Below are 19,288 nucleotides of genomic sequence, written 5' to 3' on the forward strand. Positions count from 1 at the left end.
TCCAGATCACACGCTGCACTGCCGTGCTGCTCCGTCTTTTTCACCGACATTTCTGTGTTTGCACATGTCTTTGCTCATGGCACTGCTTCAACAGTGCGATACCCTCACGAGGGGCGACCAGGATTTCAAACAGGTTTGATTTTCTTGCGACTGTACGATTGCTGATTGGGAGCAGGCTGTGAGGTGTTAATCGCTTCTCGTTACCCCATGTATACTACACGATGCACAACACACGATTAAGGCGAAACCCAGGCCAATCCCCAAAACGGTCGCACAACTGAAAAATCGTCTCAAAATGGGGAAAAAAAAATCACAGCGTATCCTCAGCTTTAGCCTGACATCCAAACATCAAATTTGCAGTGAGTGGTGTGGAAAACCGATGTTTGATTTTGGTTAACATTAAATGATATCAACTTAACAAAGTGAACAAAATTGAAACTCAGTTTTTATTGCTTATTTTGGTCACAGCACAGTAATAATCACACATTATTGTCACAAATTATATTTAAAAAAATGCATATGAATCACTAGTGCAGTGCAAGGAGTGGTAACAAATGAGCGCCTGAATCTCAGATGTCTTTCAGTGTTTCCTGTTTCGGTGCGTTCTTCCAAGTAGGAGGCCAGCTGGCTTTGATGCTGGGTCTGTTCATCAGACCTTTGTAGTATTCTGCCAGTTTGGGGTAACGCTGTTCAGAAAGCCTACAGGAAAGAAGAAAGTCAGTGTATATTCATTTCTACTATTATTCTATTCATTCATGTGTCTGGTCATTTAGTCCTCTTACCCGTAGTGGAAGAGATAGGCAACGTTTGGGTAAACAACCACGTCGGCCAAGGAAAAGTCCTTTCCTACAATGAAACCGCTCGAGGCCTAAAAATAAAAGATATATAAATTATATCCTTAAATTCAAAGGCAAGATTGATTTTGTGATATAAGCCTTATTGCTGTGATGCTACACTGCTAACCACCATGCAGCTGTTTTGCATCTACTTCTTCTGCTTTAATTAAACCTCATATTTACATTTATGCTACTGTTTAAGGATTTTCTTAAAGGGAACTAAAATGAAGCCTCATCACTCCTATCCTGCAAAGATTAAATGTTTTTATTCAAAGAGAAAACACTACTTTTTCCAGAGCACCCTATTTTCTTTGTAATTCTGGAGCACATACATATATGTGTGGCTAAAACAACAAAATCTAAAAAGAAATTTATGGACCAGCTTATTTCTGGCAAGGTTTACAATCTACTCCTGTGGCTTTCCAATGTTTGTATTCTGGGTTTAGTTTAGTCGTTGAGATCGCGTGCACACAGGTCATTCACACACCTGCAGGTATCCCTCCCACAGCTTCAACTCAGCGGTCAGAGCCTCTTTGTTTCTCTTAACGGCAGAGTCGTGTCTCTCTCCCTCTGGGACCATCCAGTTGTAGTAGATAACAATTGCTGGAAATGTGTAAAAAGCAAAAAGCTGAATTTTATATTGTGCAAAGGTGCTAAAGTGCCAAATCTCATGACAAGCCAATTACTTTACATGCAAAGCTTGGCTGAGCATGTGATCACTGGCGGGATTAACAAACATCAACATGGGTTTTTAGTGTTGCCAAGTTCAGCAGTTCAAAATCCCAGAGCACAGACCTCTGAATGGCAACATCAGACAGGTCACACAGAAAGAGATTTAGCAGCCTTGATATGTCCTTTACAGACTCACTAAATCCCTGTGGTTCTAATGTTGTTCGGGGTACACACACTGTGATGAAGAGAGTTCAGGATCAGAAGTGCGTCAGAACAAACTTACATGATTTCTCAGTGAGCGCGTTAACCTCAAACACACGCTGCAATATCTGCGCTCTCCCAACCTCGCAGTCAGGGATCAGCTTGGTTCCCTGCGTCTTGTACTTGCACTGTTGGAGGAGACATTAATTATTTTTTTTAATTTCCTAGTTTTTTTTTTTTTTACCTCTGTGGTGTTGGGTGTCTGTTTATGCAACGCATTGTTTAACATATAATCACAAGTAGTTCTCCAAACTAGAAACTCTGTGGAGACATAACATTCAGATTCATCTGAGTTCTCACCTCCAGATGAAAGCATGCAGCACAGGACTCGTTGAGGGGTACATCCCCACATTTGAAGGCAGGAAGCTTTAAGAGACAGTGCAAACCATAAACACTTTGTTTTAGTTCAAGTCTTCTTATTTGTAAATGCCAAGTGAATACTCCTTTTTCTCAATTTCAGGAAAACAAATGCAGATTTCAAATATGAGAGTGTTTACATAGTGTGATATGAACCTACCTGACCCCTGGGGTTGATCTCCATGACTTCCTTTGACTTGTGCTCCCCCTTCTCAAAGTAGAGTTGTTTTTGGTTGTATCCTTGCAGGTTCTTCTCCTCCAGAGCAATCATTACCCTCCAGCAGGCATGCGATCCGGAAGCCCACAGCAGAGTCATGTCCTTGGCCATGATTTCAGAGTGAAGCGCTTAACCTAACAGCTGAAGTCGAGGAATGTTTAAGACTGAAGCTGGAGTGGGTGAAAGCCCTGGCTTTATAGCGCCAGTCGGCTTTGTCACGATTCCTGGAAATAAGCCTCATCCCATTTTTGTGCTCCTACCAAAGATCTGTCACACTAAGATAAATGACACTCGTGAACGTGATGTCATGTCAACCTGATGTACATTTTTAAAAAGAGGTGACTTGTCTTGATTTTTTTTAGAAACTCTTTGATCCAAAGGCAGACAAAGAATCTGAGGGTAGATGGGAAAAAAATCTGAGTCAAAGGGAAACATGAAAAAACTACAGCATGTCAGGACTAAACATTAGACACTGAATGTTAAATAGTGAAAAACTTTTCTAAAACATAATAAAAGACAATGAAGCCAGGGGGAAACAGTGTATAAAGTAGCTAGAGTGGAAGTTAGAATGATAGTGCTGTGCTCCTGTGTGGTTAGGGATCTTGTCAGCTTTTGCAATTTGCATTTAGTCATACTTCAAACAAATGCTTATCCAGAAAGTGTGATTTATGCCTTTTTTCTTTTTCTTCTTCTCCTTTGTTTTTTTAAATTATTATTTTACATCAAGGTATTTCCTGTGTCTGCATTACTTTCAGTAAGCTGATTTTGCTTACGTTGCATGACATATCAAAAAAAGTTAATTCTGTTCATCTGGACGTAGCAGACACACTATTCAGTTTTCAGTGACTTCTTCAGACTCACTAGAAGTTTTGGATTTCCTTACCTGGATGATTCAGCATGCATCGAGACACTGCATACTATACTAATTTTCTGTTGAGAGATCATATATTAAAACAGAGCATGTGCAGAATGACAAATAGACAATGGTAGATGGGGTTTTTGTACAGTTGTTCGTTATGTTGAATTAGAGCCTGCTCTGCATGCATTAATCCTCCTTTGCTGCCATTGTGGAGGTTTGTTCTGCCTTTCGCACTGGGCTTTCATTAATAAGGGAGCGACTGCTCAGTGCACCGCCCTCTATAAACAAAGTCTGAATTAAAGGATGTTGGATTTTTGAAGTAAGTCTAAACCTTTCTTATCGTTATATGTTTGGGTGTGGTGTTTTCAATGAAACTTTGCATGTGATGGACATGTTTTCTTTTACCTGGCTTTATTTTGAAATCTCATAAGCTGCTTTATGTCATAGTGATGACAGTGAACCTGTTGGACAGATTTGAGCAGTTTAATGATCGTTATTTTTTTACTTCTCTAATTAATATTACAGATGTTTCCCAAACTGGGCTGATGGGACAAAACAGGAGAACCAACAAGTCCAAAATAAGCTTAGAAAAATTTCCAGAACATTCAGCAAGTAGCACAGGTAAAAGGGCCAAGTCACAGGAAGTCACTTTCCACCAGTGCCTTAACTATGTCAGATAAGAAAATGTTCACAAAGCTCATTGTGGCCAAAATACAGTACACTCAGTGTTCCTTAAAGAGAGTGTGCATTTAATAAAGCAATGCAAATTCAGGCAAATGGCATAAAAAAGATTCATTCAAAGTGCTTCATTTATGCAATGTCATGCTAACTCAGGGCTTCTGAGTTACCTTTGTGTACAGAAAAGTAGTTGCAGCACGCCCATTCAAATAAACTCTGCATACCTTTGTTAACATATAGATGAGAGTACATGAGATTGGACACCTGAAGCAAACATTGCTTTTCACATTTTCTGTAAGCTTCTGATGACACACTGCAGCACCTGTTCCAACTCCACTCTATCTCTAAGCATTAGATTTTGTGCTTTCCTTCAGCACTAAAATGTCTGTTTTATTTGGTTAATGTTGACAACTGAGTTAAAATGCATTTAAACCTAATGCAAGTGCAACCTTGTAGGCAGTGGCCAGCTGGCTTTAACACTGCATGTCTCCTTCAGCAGATTGTAATACTCTCCTAGTTTAGGGTAAAGCTTTGCAGTAAGCCTACAGATCATACTGGAAAGTATTTATAAAGTGTTGTGCCTGTCAACACTTATTATACTGACAATACTGCAAGTAACGTCTCCATGTGCTCAACCAAACGTGAAAAGATAAACTGATGGATAACTGCTGAGAGAGCCAGTTCAGACAGGTGACAGTCTAAGACCTACAAAATGTACAGGCCAAAATCGAAGCAGGTTTAGTGAGTTTGAAGTTGTGTTTATGCTGTACATACATACATTTCTCTAAGTAAGCCTCCCAGAAAAACAAAACAATGACTTGAATAGTGTGTCTGATATACTCTGTGGACAAAATTTTAGGACCACACCTCTTAATCTTGGAATTCAGGCATTTTCAGTCTCATTGCCACATGTGTATGAAATGAAGCATCTAGCCTTGCAGCCTGCCTTCACAAACATTTACAAAGGAACTCATTGTTCTATTTAGCTCATTTAATTCAGCTGTAGGTGGTATTATTGCAAACTGCACTTGGGCTAGAAGAAATGCAGACAAAATGATCACATCTATTTTTCATTTTTCCTTCTGTGGCTATTTCACATAAGAACAGCTCTCAAATATGTAATCTACTTCATTTAAATAACTCAAATACGTTAACTCAGAATTGTGATGGTGTTGTTGTTTTTTTGTGTGGGGTTTTTTTTGTGTGTGTGTTTTTAGTGGGGAGGGCATGTTCAAGAAAATATTGTACATTTACCATGACGTGTAACTTTTCCATCCTTTAGTATAGTTTAGTTTTCAGGACTCTGCTTTATTTTGTTCATTTATCTTTTCTCTCTCTCTTTAAGTTATTCTTTCCTATATTATGTCTAAAATGCTTTGTTTTTACTCTACATATTTATGTGGTTACATTTTTACTTTTCTACATATCATGACCATGTAGTAACAAGTTTGGCAGGCCCTTAAACAAACAAACAGCTTTTTCTTCACTCCACAAGCAATTCCTCGAGCTACTGCAGCTAACTTATCCCACCCCGCCTCAACAAAAAAACAAAAGAGAAAATAAGGACATCTGCTGAGACCTATGGCTTCTTCAACTAGTTACTAGCAGTGTAGGGACTAACGCGTTACAGTAACGCGTTACAGTAACTACGTTATTATTGTGGTAACGAGCACGGTAATTAGTTATTATGCCAAAATCAGGAACGCGTTAATCATTACTGGGATTTAGGTAAGGTCATTATTCGTTACTTTGTGTGGTAGCTATCGCAGAGCTTCCACAGATTCAGTAACATTAGCAAGTGGTGGAGGCCAGCAGGTGGATGAGGGAAAGGGGAGGCAGGAGGAGCAGAGACCCGAGGTGGCTGCCGGTACGAGCATCAGGTGAACTGAACTTCAGGTAAGAAGTTATGACCTGCAGTTTATCTGGGTCAGATATGAACCAAGTTTAGGTGGAGTTTATTTCCGTTATGCTGACTTTTTTGTAATGGGTACTAGCTAGCATGACGGAGTTTCTATACAGCTGGGTGGGTGCTATGATGTTACTGATGTTGAATTTTATTTTGTTCATAAGGTTAATTATTAGAGTTGCCAACCGTCCCCTAAAAAACGGAATCGTCTCGTATTCAGAGAAAATATTACGCGTTTCGTATTGAGGTGAATAGGAACGTAGTTTGTCCCGGACTTCAGCTACGATGAAAAAGACACAAAGCTGGAGTTATTCTGTGTCTTTGCTGCACAGCTGCCTCTTCTTCTCTCATTCTCTCACCCTCCCTCTCCTGTTTCTACTTCAATCATGAAACTGATCAATGGTCACTTGCCCCTCCCTTCCTTCCTTCCCCATCTCCAACTGCCTCCCTCTTCCCGCTCCACCACAATCACCCACACATGCAGGGCCTTGGGGTAAAGGTGTGTCACCCGGGTGCAGGGGAGGCATCCCCCCCTCTGTCCCCTTCTGGCTGCCTGTGCCTCAATTTTATCTCACAACTTAGACATTCACATTACTCACACTCTCATAACACATACATACAGTGGGGCAAAAAAGTATTTAGTCAGCCACCGATTGTGCAAGTTCCCCCACTTAAAATGATGACAGAGGTCAGTAATTTGCATCAGAGGTACACTTCAACTGTGAGAGACAGAATGTGAAAAAAAAATCCATGAATCCACATGGTAGGATTTGTAAGGAATTTATTCGTAAATCAGGGTGGAAAATAAGTATTTGGTCAATAACAAAAATACAACTCAATACTTTGTAACATAACCTTTGTTGGCAATAACAGAGGTCAAACGTTTACTATAGGTCTTTACCAGGTTTGCACACAGAGTAGCTGGTATTTTGGCCCATCCCTCCATGCAGATCTTCTCGAGAGCAGTGATGTTTTGGGGCTGTCGCCGAGCAACACTGACTTTCCACTCCCGCCACAGATTTTCTATGGGGTTGAGGTCTGGAGACTGGCTAGGCCACTCCAGGACTTTCAAATGCTTCTTACGGAGCCACTCCTTTGTTGCCCGGGCGGTGTGTTTTGGATCATTGTCATGTTGGAAGACCCAGCCTCGTTTCATCTTCAAAGTTCTCACTGATGGAAGGAGGTTTTGGCTCAAAATCTCACGATACATGGCCCTATTCATTCTGTCCTTAACACGGATCAGTCGTCCTGTCCCCTTGGCAGAAAAACAGCCCCATAGCGTGATGTTTCCACCCCCATGCTTCACAGTAGGTATGGTGTTCTTGGGATGCAACTCAGTATTCTTCTTCCTCCAAACACGACGAGTTGAGTTTATACCAAAAAGTTCTACTTTGGTTTCATCTGACCACATGACATTCTCCCAATCCTCTGCTGTATCATCCATGTGCTCTCTGGCAAACTTCAGACGGGCCTGGACATGCACTGGCTTCAGCAGCGGAACACGTCTGGCACTGCGGGATTTGATTCCCTGCCGTTGTAGTGTGTTACTGATGGTGACCTTTGTTACTTTGGTCCCAGCTCTCTGCAGGTCATTCACCAGGTCCCCCCGTGTGGTTCTGGGATCTTTGCTCACCGTTCTCATGATCATTTTGACCCCACGGGATGAGATCTTGCGTGCAGCCCCAGATCGAGGGAGATTATCAGTGGTCTTGTATGTCTTCCATTTTCTGATGATTGCTCCCACAGTTGATTTTTTCACACCAAGCTGCTTGCCTATTGTAGATTCACTCTTCCCAGTCTGGTGCAGGTCTACAATACTTTTCCTGGTGTCCTTCGAAAGCTCTTTGGTCTTGGCCATGGCGGAGTTTGGAGTCTGACTGTTTGAGGCTGTGGACAGGTGTCGTTTATACAGATGATGAGTTCAAACAGGTGCCATTCATACAGGTAACGAGTGGGGGACAGAAAAGCTTCTTACAGAAGACGTTACAGGCCTGTGAGAGCCAGAGATTTTCCTTGTTTGAGGTGACCAAATACTTATTTTCCAACCTGATTTACGAATAAATTCTTTACAAATCCTACCATGTGAATTCATGGATTTTTTTTTCACATTCTGTCTCTCACAGTTGAAGTGTACCTCTGGTGCAAATTACTGACCTCTGTCATCATTTTAAGTGGGGGAACTTGCACAATCGGTGGCTGATTAAATACTTTTTTGCCCTACTGTATGTCATCACGAGGAAGATTTTCCACCTCTTCTTCTTGACATGATATTGCAAGTTTATGGAGCAATTCCGAGTTGGAGCCACTGGTCAGCTGATTAAGCTGTTGCTGGATCTCCCATTGTAGGTCGTGCCAAGTGGCCATGCCTGGATAGCTGAAGTCTGTCGCTCTGGATAGTAGTGCGGTTAAGCATAGGGACATGAATCCCACGGTTCTTAGTTGATCAGCACCTGACTACCACGGTACTAATACCAGACAAGCGCCCAAATTTGTTGTCTCCCTAAGTTGGTGGTCAGAGGGGCAACTGGTTTCCTTTGCCAGCAACGTATAATGCTGTGATAAAGAGTAGAAACAGTACACAAGTTGAGCTTCATAACAGGAAGTTTTACTCTTCCTCTGTGCCCCAAAACACTACTCAATACCAACAGCGCACTATGCACCCTCTGGCGCCCGAAAGTTCAATAGCATTTTAATACCTAAAACTGCCATAATCCAACAATAATGTTTAAATGACAGGTTACCAAATACAAATGTAACAAAAAAAACCTTTAGGCTTGACTCTCTTTCTCTTTTTATTTTCAATATTATATTTTAACAGATGGCTATTTTCAGCTCTCTAAATTTATATTACTTCAGAAGTCAGATGTTGAAACTCTGGAGTGATGTCAGGTATATGCATTAGTGGGTTGCAGTAGGAAAGTTGGAAAAAGAAGGAAAAACAGGATTTATTTTTGCTTCTTTGGCAGGTAGAGCTATTTGGGTATCACAAGCAATACAGCATAACATTTGTTGTTTGTGCTTCGCTGCAGCACGTCTGTGGACTCAACATATGGCTTATTCAGCAAGTTATAGTTTTACTGCTGTTTACATTCACTGCCAGCATTATGGATTGTTAACCTCCTGGTGGAGGAGTTGCTCAAACTTTCCAAATGAAAAATCCAGGTTAAGGGGGTGTTCCAGATAGATATTCCAACTGGGAACTCAAAAATTCTGTCAATACATTTTGTCTTCCCTTCCGTAGTCTCTGTTTTTTCTGTCTCTCTATGCTTTGTTTGTGTTTCCTATGTTATGTTTTAATCGCTGCTTCTTTTTCATTTCTCTTTCAAATCCTGTGATACATTTGTTCTCCTGGGACTTAAACTAGCTATCCCATTAGGAATTAAAAAGAAATAAACACACACACTTGTTTGTGATGCTGAATATAATTCTAGTGTTTGTAGAACATCTTTATAATTTGTGAGTTGGACTGTGGGTAGCAGGTTGTTTTTTTGAAGCACAACATATACCAGATCTTTGTTTTTTGGTGTTTTGTTTGTTTGTTTTTTGTCCCCTGGATTTTGTAGAACAGATCAGTGTTTCATTTAATGTGACTTTGATGTCTTTACAAATCCATGCAGTGATTGCTCAAGTGTTGCTACCTAGATAGGAAAGCTCAGTTTCAAAGAGAAGAATGACAACAATCAAGTAAAGCGTTAAAGTTTTGATTTAGTGACCTTTCCTGTCAAAACTGCACAGCTGCAGGATGGATTTAACCCTTTCACACATAGTGGTCACTGCAGTGGACAGCAATTCAAAGGCTTTTTTTTGTATTTGTGTCAGTGTTGAGGGTATACTTGCAAATAAACCACTACATTGGACACTGATGTGTCACTCCATACACATCAGTTGTCCACCTAAGTGGACATGTAAAAAGGTCTTTGAAAAGTATATGTTAAAAAAAATATTCATCATATTGTACTGAAATACGAGGACTAGTAACAAATTAAAAACACAACAAGGAAAGATTGGCTTGTCAGCTGATGAGCCTCTCAATCTCAGATGTCTTTTAAAAAGTCCTGTCCAGGGGTGTCCTTCCAAAGTGGAGGCCAGGTGGCTTTGATGCTGGGTCTGTCCTTCAGATTTTTATGGTATTCTGACAGTTTGGGGTAACGTTTCTCACATAGCCTGCAGGAGAGATCAAAATCAGTGTGAGTTCATTGCTGTTTGTTATTCCATTCATTCATCTTGCCAAGCAGCTAAACGTCAGCCTTAGTAAAATAGCTTACTTACCCCATGCGGAAGAGAAGAGCAACACTTGGATAAACAATCACATCAGCCATTGAAAAGCTCTTTCCCGCCAGGAAACCACCTGGTGTCTAAGAGAAAAACAAAATAAAGCGCTGTGAGGATTCTAAATATTCCACAGTGTGTCTTTACATTTAAAGATAAGTAAAATTTTTAGGTAAGATTTTTACACAAACAGTGTTAGCGTATATATTGACTGTTTAAATTTGGTACAGTTAGTCTGCCTGGCTTTGTCCAAATATCATCCAAACATGTCCTGCTGCTTTGTTTTTTAACTTTTGGTGTTTTTCTAACCTTAACCCAGTTTTCTTAAGAGGCTTTAGAATCTGCCAGATTGTAGGAAGGTTTTTCCTGTGACTTGCCTGGTTAAAGAAAAGAGTTGCATCTCTGTAACACAGTGCAATAGGCTGTTTGGGTGTAAAGTACGTGATTTTACCTCCTCCTGCAAAGATTATGTTTGTGTCAAAACATAAACTTTCCTCAGAAAAAAATTCCCAGACTGTTTCTCCCACTACAAAGCAGTTGGAGCACAAAGCCAGAGCAACAAAGCTATGTAGGTATAAGTTTTGTGCACTGGATGCTTGTTTAGCAGTAGAGTGTAAGTGCGTGCGGGTCATTCACATACCTTCTGCAGGTGTCCCTCCCACATCTGCACCTCGCCAGTCAGCGTCTCCTTGAGTCTCTTAAAGGCAGATTCGTGCCTCTCATTCTCCGGGACCCTCCGGTTGTACATAAAAACATCCGCTGCAAAATATCAGAACAGACATTTCATGAAGATATTCACTGTTTTAGGATTTAAAGCTTTGAGAAAAAAGAAAGTTTCCACACACTGCACAGCATCCACTTCCATATTTTGTATTTTTGGTATGTCTGTGCATTGCTGTGTAACATCAGGCTGTAGGCTGTAAATGCTTGCTTTGATAAACGGAGATTAACATCCTGTTGTGAGGGTTACTCCCAAGGAAATAGTGCATTATGCCAGAGCCTAATTATGTGAACACACAACTTATTTTGGGTGGCATGTTTTTTGAACAACGCTGACCTCAGGAAGAGCAGGGGAACCAACTCTGAGGAGGTTTGCTGAACGCATGAAGTATCAGTGGTTTAAAGGTGACAGGTTCGTGCGTGATGTTGCCAATCATTGACTCAAAATCCCAAAAGACGAACGCGGCCGTGACTCTGGCAGACGAGCTGAACACTTTCTATGCTCGCTTCGAGGCTGCAGCTAAGGACTCCAACAATGCTAGTGTTAGCAGGTGCTAACGGCTGCAGACAGGAAGATACTGCCAGCACCGGAAACGTGCTCGTCATCTCCGAGCATGAAGTAAGGAGAGCCTTCAAGAGAGTGAACACCAGGAAAGCAGCAGGACCAGACGGCATCCCAGGTCGTATCCTAAGAGACTGCGCATACCAGCTAGCTCCTGTGTTCACTGAGATATTCAACATCTCTCTATCTCAGTCGGTGATCCCCACATGCTTCAAAGAGTCCATCATTGTTCCTGTCCCGAAGAAACCCCACCCTGCTTCTCTCAATGACTATCGCCCTGTAGCCCTCACCTCAGTAGTGATGAAGTGCTTTGAACGCCTGGTCAGAGACTTCATCATTTCTTCACTACCAGACACACTGGACCCACTACAGTTCGCTTACCATCCAAATCGTTCCACAGACGATGCCATCTCTCATCTCCTCCACACATCACTCACTCACTTGGACACTAGAAGGGGGAATTATGTTAAAATGCTCTTCATAGACTACAGCTCTGCATTTAACACCATAATTCCCTCCACACTCACCACCAAGCTGGAGCATCTGGGACTCAGCTCATCTATGTGTCAGTGGATCTCCAACTTCCTAACTGGCAGACCACAGGCAGTAAGGATGGGCGGACATGTCTCAGCCTCCATCACTCTCAGCACTGGAGCCCCCCAGGGGTGTGTTCTGAGCCCCCTGCTGTACTCTTTGTACACATATGACTGTGTGGCCACTACCAGCTCCACCACCATCATCAAGTTTGCTGACGACACCGTCGTGGTGGGCCTGATCTCTGATAACAACGAGACGGCCTACCTGAAGGAGATTAGGAATCTGGAGAACTGGTGCCAGAGGAACAACCTCCTTCTAAACGTCAGTAAGACAAAGGAGCTGATAGTGGACTTCAGCACTAAGCAGGAGAGGAACTACCAGACCCCTGTCATCAACGAGTGCCCAGTGGAGAGAGTGGACAGCTTCAAATACCTCGGAGTTCACATCACGCAGGACCTGTCATGGTCCTGTCACATCAACACCGTGGTGAAAAAGGCCCGTCAGCGTCTCTACCACCTCAGACGCTTGAGAGACTTCCAACTGCCCTCCAAGGTGCTCAGGAACTTTTACTCCTGCACCATAGAGAGCATCCTGACGGGAAACATCTTAACCTGGTTCGGGAACAGCACCATGCAGGACAGACGAGCTCTACAGAGGGTTGTGCGGTCAGCTGAGCGCACCATCCGCTCCGAGCTCCCTGACCTGCACTCAATCTACAGCAGGCGGTGCTGGACCAAGGCCAGGAAGATCGTGAGGGACCTCAGCCATCCCAACAACAGACTGTTCTCTCTGTTGAGGTCAGGAAAGCGATTCCGCTCCCTGAAGACCAACACAGAGAGACTGAGGAGGAGCTTCTTCCCGCAGGCGATACGGTCTCTCAATCACACCACCACACAGTACTGACCCACACATATAGTTCTTACACACACACTGGACATTCTGGACATTGTTTTCACTTCATTACTTAAATCACGCTGCTGTTATTGTGTATATATTTATTTATATTTCTTCATACATTCTTATATAGTTCTATATTGTGTATTTTGTTGTACAGTTATTTTATTTTCAACTTTAATTTATATATTTTATCTTATTCTTTCCCAGTTAAATTTACCCTTCATTCTAATTTGTGTTGTACAGTTATTTCATTTTTAACCTTAATTTATATTTTATTCCTTCCTAGTTAAATTTACCCTTTTTAATTTTTCATATTTATTTCCTATCTTATTCATAGCCTTTTCCTTTTTTGTTTTCTTTAGGTCACGAGCAGTTGTCCAAGCATTTCACTACATATCGTACTGTGTATGACTGTGTACGTGACAAATAAAATTTGAATTTGAATTTGAATTTGAATTTGAAAAGGCAGATCTTTTAATGGCAACAACAACAAATAAGTCATGTAGAGAGTGAGCATGTCCCACTAAAACCTCACTAAATGTAATTTGGGGGATCGGACGTGAAAGTGCAGGAACTCAACAGTTATGTCTTTGTGGTTCAAAACCAGAGAGAAAATTTAAGCTAACATACCCATTTTCTGGTGAAGCGTGTTACCCTCAAAGGTACGCTGGAGCACCAGGGCTTTCTCGCTGGAGTTCACAGGGATCAGTTTGGTTCCCTGGGACATGTACTCACACTGTTGGTTGAGACAGGAAAACAGTAAGTGTTATAAAGAGCAGCAAAAAGCTCTGGTTTCTTTTACTCTGCAGTGTAGGGTGCATGTCCAAAAACAATCATGGTAAACCTAGTAATCCCTCAACTTGACCTCCAACAACCTCCTTGACAACAAGGCAGTACCTTGCTCGAGTTCTCACCTCCAGGAAGAAGCATGCACCGTAGGACTCGTTGATGATTTTGTCCCCACATTTGAAGGCAGGAAGCTTGAAGACAAAGTGGAAAAAATATGAATAGGTTCAAGTTCAAGCATTCAAAGTCCAGATTGAAACCTGTGATGCAAGCCTACCTGTCCCCTGGGGTTTACATCCATGACTTCCTTTGACTTGTGCTCTCCTTTCTCGAAGGAGAGCAGTTTTTGGTTGTATCCCTGCAGTTTCTTCTCCTCCAGAGCGATCATTACCCGCCAGCAGGGAGGAGAGCCGGAGCCCCACCAGAGAGTCATGTCCTTGGCCATGGTTTCAGAGTGAACAGCTTAGTATGGCAGCTGAAATTACTGAAGGTTAGAGATAAGAAGACTGAAGCCACAACGACTGAAACAGTCTCGTTTTATAGCAAAACTCCAGCCCTCCACATCAGGATTGGTGGATTTAGGTACCGTCCCATTTTGGTCTTCTGACAAGAGATCTCTTACCCTCTTACATCACAACCCCACAGTTTATATGACATTGTTAATGAAAGTCAGAGATTTCTGCAGCAGCACAGTTAAATTTATTGACTGTGATTTAATCTAAAGCTGCTCGTATTCACAGGTGTGCAAAACTGTCATTTTTATGTTGAAAAACTTTTGGAAATGCAAACAAAACAATTCACCTTCAGATCAAATCAAGTGCACAGAGTAAAGTGACACTGGGCACTTTGCTGCCGTGCTCCCGTGCAGTTCGTTCGGATGTCATCATTCCTGCACGTTACTTGTGTGTGCTTCATTAATACGGTTGCATGTCAACAGTCACAACCTTGGTATCCATCTAATGTGTATATGTTAAACCCTTAAAGATCGTTCTTCATGCATTCATATATTCTTACAAGTAATGCTGTTGATTTGTTGAAACTCATGGTGACTCAGCACTTTGTTTTCACCCCCTGTACACACATGCACACAATGCACACAAGATTCTGGCACGTCTCTCACGTCCATCAATCACATTAGTTCTGAATGTGTCTAATATCAACTATTTTATGTATCTTTGTACTTGAAATACAAATTTCATCTAGCACTAAAATATACACAATAGTTGCTTTGTGCTTCATTCTGTAAGCCTTTGAATTCTTGTCAAAGTGCACTTGAACAATTGCCAATGTCACATAGCAGTGAAATAAGCTACAGTGGACACATTTGCTGCAATCACTATCTCTGCTCTTCTGGGTCAGTTTCAGTGGACTGTTTCCTGAGTGAATGATTGCTAGAGGAAAGGCAAAACTCGTGGTTTTTACTGAAGTCCCTTTGTCCAAGTAACACACACACACACAGCTGCAGCCCTGCAATATTATTACATGCAAGTTTCAACAGTAATAGGCTGCATCGGGATTTCTGTACACCTAAAAGGAAAGAAAAGGCATATGCCGAGAATTTAATTTGAAAATGTGCTTTCCTGTGTTTCCATTAATTCAGTATTTTCATTTTGCAGACGTAGCATGACACACTCCTTTTTTGAGCAAGCGTATTTTCAGACGGACCATGCAGCAATGTTTCAAACAAGTCAGAATTGTTGTGGGTTCCCAACACACACACACTCAGAAACAATTGTGCTTTTTGGTCTTTGTACTCTCCTTGTTCCTGTTGGTCACCTCCATACTCCATTCAGCCTGTTTTAAACTGCTGCCAGCTCTCCTTCTCATTGTAAGCCCGCTTCCGTCTGGTCCTGGTGTGCTACTGAATAAATAATGGAGGCAGGTTAGACAATGTGTAACAGGTGTCTCACACAGCCTCTATCCCATAGCCTTGCAGCCTGAATCACCTGCTCTCTCCCTCTTCAAACAGCTGAGCCAAAAAACACACCCCACCGAAAGACAACCAAATGGGCCTATGAGGTTTTAAACTGTGATCACAGCAAACTTGGTGGACAGATTTGGACACCTCATCCAAATAATATTGCAAATGCATTTTCAAACTGAGCTTTCACTGATCCTTAATAAGGAGAATGTGCATTTAACATAGCAGTGGAAATTCACAAATGACATAAAAAGGATTAATGCAAAGTGCCTCATGTATGCAACCTCATGCTGTCACGGGCTATTTGAGTTACCTTTGTGCAGAGAAAAGTGGTTGCACCACACCCAATAGATAAAGGACTCTTTTGATATGATGACCTTTCATTGCGCTTTATTTGTTTAAGCTTGTAAATGCTCTAAAAAGGAATTTTACTATAAAGTTAGGCTATTCAAGCTTTTCTGCTGAAGCAAGCCTGTTTATATTTTAGCAGCACAACACCACTGAAATTATCGTAGCTTTAGTAACAATAACTTCAACAATCACTACAGGGTTTTATTGATTTTTTTTTGATCAGCTGAAGGCATAATATTGTTATTGCACATGAATACCTATAATGTAGGTATTAATATGCATTCATATCAAAAGAGTGGGTGAGAAAAGAAATTACTATGAATTCTACTGCAAAATGAATGCAAAAGCAGTTTCTGCACCACTGCAATGTAAGCAAAGGCCTGGCCACCCCAACGAAAAATCTGATGGCTTTGCCACTGCTCTGATTGTGACACGGCAGCATAATTATAGAAATGTTTTCGTAAACATGATTGTGCGATGTTTTCAGAGAAAACAAAGCAAAACGTTTAATTTAAAGTTTCTGCTTAGTGATCTCTCCTGTCAAGACTACGCAGCACTAATGTGAGTGGTACTCTCGCTAAAAATAGCATCAAAACTTTAAATTTACATTGACGGGCCAGGTTTGACGCCAAAGGTCAATTTTTATTGGTGGAAATTTAACTTGAAAATAATGAAGCAAACAAAAATAAAACTTAGTTTTTATTGCTTTTACTCACAGCACAACAGAAATAAGATGACATGTTCAGTAACAAATGTAACAAATGTTCAAATATCCACTGCAGAGCAGCACAGGGACTGGTAACAAATTAAAAATGCAACAGGAAAAATGTGCTCGCCAGCTGATGAGTTTCTCAGTCTCAGATATCTTTTAAAAATTCCTGTCCTGGGGTCTCCTTCCAAGTAGGAGGCCAGGTGGCTTTGACGCTTGGTCTGCCCTGCAGCTTTTTGTAGTATTCTGCCAGTTTGGGGTATTTATCCTCGCTTAGCCTGCAAGAAAGACGAAAGTTGGTGTGAGTTTGTTGCTTTTTGTTATTCAATCCAGGCAGCTACAAGTCAGTTTTGCAAATTTAGCTTACTTACCCCATGCGTAAGAGAAGAGCAACACTTGGAAAAACAATCACATCAGCCATGGAGAAGTTCTCCCCTGCCAGGAAACCGCCTGGTGTCTGAAAAAAAGAAGACAAAGAAAAAAAGATTTTGGATGGAAGCTAAAAAAATCTTTTAAATAGTTGGTGAAACTTGGCTTACTAATTCTTCTACATATATTGTCTCCTTAACAGCAGCTGCTGAGCATATCTCAACAAAAGACTTCAGACAATCAGCTCGTCATCATCCAAGTACTGTGCATCGGCCAACTGTCAACATTTGGTACTTGTTTTTTTGACTTGCCTCTATTTCCTCTTGAGGCTGTCTGGCCACTATTGTAAATAGGAAGGTTTTGCCAATGACTTGCTTAGTTAAATAAACATTACACTGACTTCCTGCACAATCTTGTACTGTGAGTTGGTGTTTTCAGGAACGTAAACATCAAATGTTCAACATCAATTGATCTCTGTCAATAGATGTTTTGGACATTTTTTCCCCTTTAAATCATTATAGTGAGTCAAAATATCGAGGGAATAAAAAGAAAAGAAAAGACAAAGTGCTTTTACACGGTAGCACCCATTACATCCAACAGCTTATAACTTCCTGCTAAGGTTATTGCCTGTTTCTGCAGCTTTGTAGCTGTCGTGCTCTGGGTGCTTGTGAGTGCATGCGCGTCATACCTTCTGCAGGTGTCCCTCCCACATCTGCACCTCAGTAGTCAGCGTCTCCTTGAGTCTCTTAAAGGCAGATTCGTGCCTCTCATTCTCCGGGACCCTCCGGTTGTACATAAAAACATCCGCTACAAAATATCAGAACAGACAATTACTGTCTAACATCAGGCTGAAGACTATAAAAAGGTACCCAAATAACATCTATAGCAGCTTATTTAAAAATGAGTGTTCATGTTAAGCAAATGTTCATTTTGGTTACATGGGATTTTCTGGTGTCATTTCTACACTGTCTCAGGAATTTACTTGCAAGGCTAATTTGAGCAGAGATTAACATCCCAGCATGTTGTGAGGGTTACTCCCCAGAGAAATAATGCATTATGTAACACTCTTAAGTGAAGGCACAGCTCTTTTGTGTGTTGCATGTGTTTTGAACACCTCGGACCACGTCGGTGAAAGTTGACGTCAAAGCCTCTGAGGAGGTTTGCTGAAGACATGAAGTCTCAGCGGGTTAAAGGTTACAGGTTTGTGCGTGATGTTGCCAAGCATTGTTTAAAATCCCAAAAGGCAAATCTCTGAATGGCAACAACAACAGCTAAGTTATACAGAAAGAACTTTATAAGATTTTCTTTATAAACTCTGTAAATCCCCTGGTTTCAGTGTCCACATCAGCATACAGGGATATCGAGCTCAACAGGTATGTTCAGAAGGCCATGACAGAGTTAACGTACCCATTTTCTGGTGAAGTGTGTTGCCCTCAAACACACGCTGCATTATTAAAGCTATCAAAGCGCAATTGTTGTCGGAGCCGGTGCAGTCAGGAATCAGCTTGGTTCCCTGGGACTTGAACTTGGACTGAAAACAACACATGAAAGCACACGGAAACACATGAAACGAGCAACTGTTCTGAGGTGCAGTGCACCCTGCGGTGTAGGGTGTCTGCTTATACAAAGCATTGCAGAGCATGCAATCACCAGTCGCCCTCCAACTTAACAACTCCTCAGTGACATGAAATTTTAAGTAAGGTTCTCACCTCCAGGAAGAAGCATGCACCGTACGACTCATTGATCACTATGTCCCCAAATTTGAAGGCAGGAAGCTTTAAGATAAAGTAGAATGAATGTTATTAATATATACTTCAAAATTAAGCATTATTATTTGTAATTGCACAGTGAATATAAAGTACTTCAGGGGGTGGGGGTTTGAGTGCAGTTTAAAGGTATGAATGTGATGCAAGCCTACCTGTCCCCTGGGGTTTACATCCATGACTTCCTTCGACTTGTGCTCTCCTTTCTCGAAGGAGAGTAGTTTTTGGTTGTATCCCTGCAGGTTCTTCTCCTCCAGAGCAATCAGCACCCTCCAGCAGGGGGGAGAGCCGGAGCCCCACCACAGAGTCATGTCCTTGGCCATGGTTTCAGAGGTTAACCTGGGAGCTGAAGTTAAAGGGAGGTTAAAGATGAGAAGACTGAAGCTAGAGCAGGTAAAGAGCCTCATTATATAGCAAAACTCCAGCCCTCAACATCCGGATTGGTGGCTTTAAATCCCTTCCCATTTTGATGCTCTGACAAGAGATTTCTCACAGATAGCGGGGTGTGAATTATTTTTTGAGCGAGATCACGCACCTGCATTTTACCTGACATGCTGCTGTCGGAATATTTTTGTAGCAGCACAGTTTGAAACATTTTGTTTGATAAAGATTGTTGTA

The 19,288-nt window shown here is 41.5% G+C and overlaps 3 protein-coding genes across 3 annotated transcripts; all 3 read right to left on the reverse strand.

The window, feature by feature from the left end:
• Positions 1-427: 427 nt before the first annotated feature.
• LOC120726892 (glutathione S-transferase A-like) lies at positions 428-2,513 on the reverse strand. The gene is made up of 6 exons (XM_040020913.1): positions 2,287-2,513; positions 2,070-2,135; positions 1,792-1,897; positions 1,324-1,439; positions 783-868; positions 428-699 (listed from the first exon to the last, which is right to left on the reverse strand). The coding sequence occupies exons 1-6, from the start codon at positions 2,452-2,454 to the stop codon at positions 570-572; spliced, it is 672 nt and encodes a 223-aa protein (XP_039876847.1). The 5' UTR covers positions 2,455-2,513; the 3' UTR covers positions 428-569.
• A 6,586-nt stretch (positions 2,514-9,099) lies between these two features.
• On the reverse strand, positions 9,100-14,070 carry LOC120726891 (glutathione S-transferase A-like). Its single transcript, XM_040020911.1, has 6 exons — positions 13,835-14,070; positions 13,686-13,751; positions 13,402-13,507; positions 10,696-10,814; positions 10,056-10,141; positions 9,100-9,950 (listed from the first exon to the last, which is right to left on the reverse strand). Exons 1-6 carry the CDS (start codon positions 14,000-14,002, stop codon positions 9,821-9,823), a joined length of 675 nt encoding a protein of 224 aa, XP_039876845.1. The 5' UTR covers positions 14,003-14,070; the 3' UTR covers positions 9,100-9,820.
• A 2,445-nt stretch (positions 14,071-16,515) lies between these two features.
• On the reverse strand, positions 16,516-19,057 carry LOC120726850 (glutathione S-transferase A-like). Its single transcript, XM_040020835.1, has 6 exons — positions 18,826-19,057; positions 18,617-18,682; positions 18,315-18,438; positions 17,596-17,714; positions 16,910-16,995; positions 16,516-16,816 (listed from the first exon to the last, which is right to left on the reverse strand). The coding sequence occupies exons 1-6, from the start codon at positions 18,991-18,993 to the stop codon at positions 16,687-16,689; spliced, it is 693 nt and encodes a 230-aa protein (XP_039876769.1). The 5' UTR covers positions 18,994-19,057; the 3' UTR covers positions 16,516-16,686.
• Positions 19,058-19,288: the final 231 nt, after the last annotated feature.

This window comes from Simochromis diagramma, unplaced genomic scaffold (genome assembly GCF_900408965.1).
Source record: "Simochromis diagramma unplaced genomic scaffold, fSimDia1.1 OVJJ01000753.1, whole genome shotgun sequence".
Classification (NCBI taxonomy): Eukaryota; Metazoa; Chordata; class Actinopteri; order Cichliformes; family Cichlidae; genus Simochromis; species Simochromis diagramma.